General features: G+C 34.0%; 1 protein-coding gene across 2 annotated transcripts in view; it reads left to right on the forward strand.

Annotated features, from left to right (window-relative positions):
- The window catches only part of gas2b (growth arrest-specific 2b), an 81,560-nt gene extending 78,166 nt beyond the window's left edge, over positions 1 to 3,394 (forward strand). For both annotated transcript variants that reach the window (XM_061887202.1, XM_061887201.1), the window contains one exon: positions 1,405 to 3,394. In XM_061887202.1, coding sequence (XP_061743186.1) covers positions 1,405 to 1,599 — 195 coding nt within the window. In that variant the 3' untranslated portion in view covers positions 1,600 to 3,394. The remainder of the gene's footprint in view (positions 1 to 1,404) is intronic.
- Positions 3,395 to 6,000: the final 2,606 nt, after the last annotated feature.

Below are 6,000 nucleotides of genomic sequence, written 5' to 3' on the forward strand. Positions count from 1 at the left end.
GTCGCATTTTTTGGGGAAAATTTATTTGATAAAATCCAACACCAAGAATAGACATTTGAAAGGGAATTTAAAATAAATAAAGAATAGTGAACAACAGGCTGAATAAGTGTACGTTATATGACGCATAAATAACCAACTGAGAACGAGTCTGGTATGTTAACGTAACATATTATGGTAAGAGTCATTCAAATAACTATAACATATAGAACATGCTATACGTTTACCAAACAATCTGTCACTCCTAATCGATAAATCCCATGAAATCTTATACTTCTAGTCTCTTACGTGAATGAGTTGAATAATATTTTTTGATATTTTATTGTAATGTGTTAATAATTTCATACATAAGTCGCTCCTGAGTAGAAGTCGCACCCCTGGCCAAACTATGAAAAAAACTGCGACTTATAGTCCGAAAAATACGGTACTATCCAATAAAAATAATAAGCAATCCTGTACAATGTACAAACCACTATAGAAATACAAAATACTGTACAATATACAGAACAAGACAAGAGTACCGGAGTAATAAATAACAATCAGTGTCACTCGAAGGGTAGTATTGCACAGTAGGGTTTTAGGGTAGAATATTGTGTAGGGGTGAATTATTATTATAAGTTAGAGTTGAACATGGTGACAGCTCGGGGAAAGAAGCTGTATGTTTTGGCTCTGATGCACCTGTAGCGCCTGCCCGATGGTAGCAGGTTGAACAGGTGGAAGCCAGGGTGTGTGTTGTCCTTGGTGATGCTTTTTGCTTTCTTGAGGCAACAGGAGTTATGGAAATCCTTCAGGGAGGGCAGGGGGGTAGACGATGATTTTTTGTGCAGACTTTATGACCCTCTGAATGGCTTGTTTTTCTGCTTCAGTGCAGCTGGCGTACCACACCGTTATGTTATGCGGTACGTCAGCAGGCTCTCGACAGCCGAGCGATAGAAGGTCACCTGTCCAGTCTGTTCTTTCTCAGAACCCTCAGGAAGTGGAGTCTCCGCGGGGCCTTCCGGATGACCGCAGTTGTATTTTGAGTCCAGGAGAGGTCAGCATATATGAGGGGGGCCAAGGAACTTGAAGGAGCGGACTCTCTCCATCTCCTCGCCATTGATGTAGAGGGGGGCAGAGACTGCAGTGTTTTTCCTGAAGTCAAAGATGAGTTCCTTGGTTTTTGTGGTGTTCAGTGCCAGTTTGTTCACTGAACACCACGCTGATAGTTTCAGGACCTCATCTCTGTATGCAGACTCACCCCCCTCCTGTAATGGGACCCACCGCCATTGTGTCATTATTCAAGGGAAGCTTGTGAATATTGCAATGTTTTGAGTGTGTAGAATAGTCGTCCGTAACCCAAGATTGTGGCGATAAAACAACAATGTGACTGTCCTTTTGTTTTTTTTTGTCTTTTTTTTTTTGTCGCAGATGCTGAACGAGCGTCACGTTATGGTACGCGTGGGTGGAGGCTGGGAGACTTTTTTAAGCTACCTGCAGAAACATGACCCCTGCAGAGGAGGACCGGTGGTCAGGGGCTGTCGGGCCAAAGTAAAGCCACTCGCTTGTCACATGTCCCCCGACAGCTACATGGTGGTGAGCGCCCATTACCGCGGAAAGAAGTAGGCTCCTTCGTCCAAGCCAGAGGGGTCCAAAGTGCGGGGCCATTTTTGACTACATATTTTAAAAATAACAAAGATAACATTTTTAAACAAAAAATTTAATAAAAGAGCTTTGGGAGAGTGGCCGTGTCAGCAACCTGGTTCGATCCCCACCTTCTACCAACCTCGTCATGTCCGTTGTGTCCTTGAGCAAGACACCTCACCCTTGCTCCTGATGGGTCGCCATCAGTGTGTGAATGGGTGAATGTGGAAATAGTGTCAAAGCGCTTTGAGTACCTTGAAGGTAGAAAAGCGCTACACAAGTATAAGCCATTTAACCTCTTAAGCCCCAAGCTGTTTGTTTACATGCTTTTTTAAATTTCTCTTTGCTATTTGGGCTTATTGGACCGTAATTAGAATAAAAACTAAGAATCATCTTTTTATAGGATGTACTTAGTCTATAAGTAATAAACGTGTACTTCATGTTTAGTTACATGCTTATTCCTATTTCTACACTTTTTTTTTCCAAAATTCCATTGTATGTTATACTCTTCTGACACCACCAGATGGCAGTATAAGTGTCCACATAAGTGGCCATAAGACCCCAATTCAGTAGTGTACACAATATTGGCAATAAGAGTTAAAAGGTGCTGTCCACGCATGTGGCCACTAAGGACTTTAGAGGTTAAGTGAAATGTAATGAGAAAAACACAAAGCTACCGTGGAGACAGTTTTTTTTTTTAAACAGTCATTACTCAAAAATAATAATGAATCAAAAGTATTGTTGTTATGAATTATTGACCAATTTAAGGTTATAATTACTTCCCATTAAATAATTGACTTTGGAATGGGTTTTTTGGGAGCAAAAATATTGCATATTTTGTGTGTTTGACATTAAAAAAAAAAGAAAAACACAAATCTACCATGCAGAAATTTTTTTGGAACAGTCATTACTCCAAAATAATAATGAATCAAAATTATTGTTGTTATGAATTATTGACCTATTTAAGGTTGTAATTACTTCCCGTCAAATATTCCACTTTGGAATGTTTTTTTTTTTAAATATTGCATATTTTGTGTGTTTGACATAAAAAAAAAAACACAGAGCTACCATATAGACAGTTATTTTTAACTGTCTTTACTCAAACATAATAATCAATCGAAATTATTGTTGTTATGTATTATTTATCAATTCAAGGTTCTTATTACTTCCCATCAAATATTCCACTTTGGAATGTTTTTTTTTTTTTTCCGAAAAATATTGCATATTTTGTTTGTTTGACATAAAAAAAGAAAAACACAAAGCTACTCTGCAGACAGTTTTTTTTTTTTTAACTGTCATAACTCAAAAATTAAAATGAATGAAAATTATTGTTGTTATGAATAATTGACCAATTTAAGGTTCTAATTACTTCCCATCAAATATTCCACTATGGAATGTTTTTTTTTTTTGGGGTGGGGGGGTGGAATATTGCATATTTTGTTTGTTTGACATAAAAAAAGAAAAACACAAAGCTACGCTGCAGACAGTTTTTTGTTTTTTTTAACTGTCATAACTCAAAAATTTAAATGAATCAAAATTATTGTTGTTAGGAATTATTGACCTATTTAAGGTTCTAATTACTTCCCATCAAATATTCCACTTTGGAATGTTTTTTTTGGGGGGGGGGGGAATATTGCATATTTTGTTTGTTTGACATAAAAAAGACACAAAGCTACCATATAGATAGTTGTTTTTTTTAACAGTCATTACTCAAAAATAATATTGAATCAAAATTATTGTTGTTATGAATAATTGACCAATTTAAGGTTCTAATTACTTCCCATCAAATATTCCACTATGGAATGTTTTTTTTTTGGGGGGGGGGGGGGGGGGGGGGGGGGGATATTGCATATTTTGTTTGTTTGACATAAAAAAAGAAAAACACAAAGCTACGCTGCAGACAGTTTTTTGTTTTTTTTAACTGTCATAACTCAAAAATTTAAATGAATCAAAAGTATTGTTGTTATGAATTATTGACCTATTTAAGGTTCTAATTACTTCCCATCAAATATTCCACTTTGGAATGTTTTTTTTTGAGGGGGGGGAAATATTGCATATTTTGTTTGTTTGACATAAAAAAGACACAAAGCTACCATATAGATAGTTGTTTTTTTTAACAGTCATTACTCAAAAATAATATTGAATCAAAATTATTGTTGTTATGAATAAGTGACCAATTTAAGGTTCTAATTACTTCCCATCAAATATTCCACTTTGGAATGTTTTTTTGTTTTTCCGAAAAATATTGCATATTTTGTTTGTTTGACATAAAAAAGACACAAAGCTACCATATAGATAGTTTTTTTTTTTTTTTGAACTGTCATTACTCAAAAATAATATTGAAACAAAATTATTGTTGTTATGAATTATTGACCAATGTAAGGTTCTAATTACTTCCCATCAAATAATTCACTTTGGAATGGTTTTATTTTATTTTTTGGGGGGAAAAATATTGCATATATTGTGTGTTTGACATAAAAAAAGAAAATTTTTCTTTGACAGAAAGAGCATAAAACAAACAACAAGACAAAACATTAACATAATAAACAAACATATAATCGACAGATAGATCTGAGGATGCTTAAGAGACAAAAATTAAAAATAATAATAGTAACTGTATGACTTATTTTTAACACTTTTATGAGTGGCACCCGGAGTTTCCACTTGATGCGTCGCCACAGCAAAATATTAGCCGCCACACCATAAAAATGTGTGCTTTTAACCTAAAAACTAAATTAAGTTAATATAAAGTATTCTAGCTTCCAGAAAAAGTCACAGACAGTTTGCAGCTCTTTTGAACTCTTCTTGCCAATCTTATGCTAACAACACGCCCAATTCTATTGCCAGTCGTTTTTTATAAAGAAAAAGTGACTAAAAGGTTGGAAAAATCTTTAGTAAAAAAATCTCGACAAAGTACATCGTACGATAAGCAGCAACAATTTAAAAATGTAGAAAAATTCTCCATCCATCCATCCATTTTTCTACCGCTTGTCCTTTTTGTTTTTGAAGGGTGTCTGGTGAATAGCTCATCTGCATTCGGGCGGAAGGCAGTGTACACGCTGGACAAATCACCACCTCATCACAGGGCCACATACATACATATATACATTTATATATATATATATATATATATATATATATATATATATATATATATATATATATATATATATATATAAATATATACATACATATATACATACATACATACATACATACATATATATATATATACATATATAGGGACGGCGTGGCGCAGTGGAAGAGTGGCCGTGCGCAACCCGAGGGTCCTTGGTTCAAATCCCACCTAGTACCAACTTCGTCACGTCCGTTGTGTCCTGAGCAAGACACTTCGCCCTTGCTCCTGATGGGTGCTGGTTGGCGCCTTGCATGGCAGCTCCCTCCATCAGTGTGTGAATGTGTGTGTGAATGGGTAAATGTGGAAGTAGTGTCGAAGCGCTTTGAGTACCTTGAAGGTAGAAAAGCGCTATACAAGTACAACCCATTTATCATTTATCATTTATATATATATATATATATATATATATATATATATATATATATATATATATATATATATATATATATATATGTATTTATTTATAAAATTTTTTTTAAACAAAATACAGTTTACCTGTATATTAGGACTCCCTTCACGTTTGGTCCTGGGGATTTGGAAGAGTCTCAGTCATAAATTGTTTTTAAATGATTCAAATATATATATATATTTTTTCAACACTAAAACTTCTAGATCAGGGGTGTCAACCTCATTTTAGATCGGGGGGGGCACATGGGGAGAAATCTACTCCCAAGTGGGCCAAACTGGTAAAATCACGGCACGATAAATTAAAAATAAAGACGACTTCAGATTGTTTTCTTTGTTTAAAAATAGAACAAGCATATTCTGAAAATGTACAAATCATAATGTTGTTGTGTTTTTGTTTTTTTACACTTGCATGTTGTGGTTAATAGTATTCTATCTTTAGTTGTCTTTATTTATACTTTCTGAAAAATTCTGTGAAAATGTTCATTACTCAACTCGTGGGAATAAGCGGTAGAAAATGGATGGGATGTATGTATGTATGTATGTATGTATATGTATGTATGTATGTATCATACATACATACATATGTATGTATCATACATACATACATATGTATGTATGTACAGTATGTATATGTATGTATGTATGTATGTATGTGTCATACATACATACATATGTATGTATGTATATATATATATTTATATATATATATATATATATATATATATATATATATATATACATATATATATATATATATATATATATATATATATATATATATATATATAAATGGCCCCTGTTCTGCATGCTTTGATTTTTTTAGTGTGTCGCCCTCA

This window comes from Nerophis ophidion, linkage group LG25, assembly GCF_033978795.1.
Source record: "Nerophis ophidion isolate RoL-2023_Sa linkage group LG25, RoL_Noph_v1.0, whole genome shotgun sequence".
NCBI lineage: Eukaryota > Metazoa > Chordata > Actinopteri > Syngnathiformes > Syngnathidae > Nerophis > Nerophis ophidion.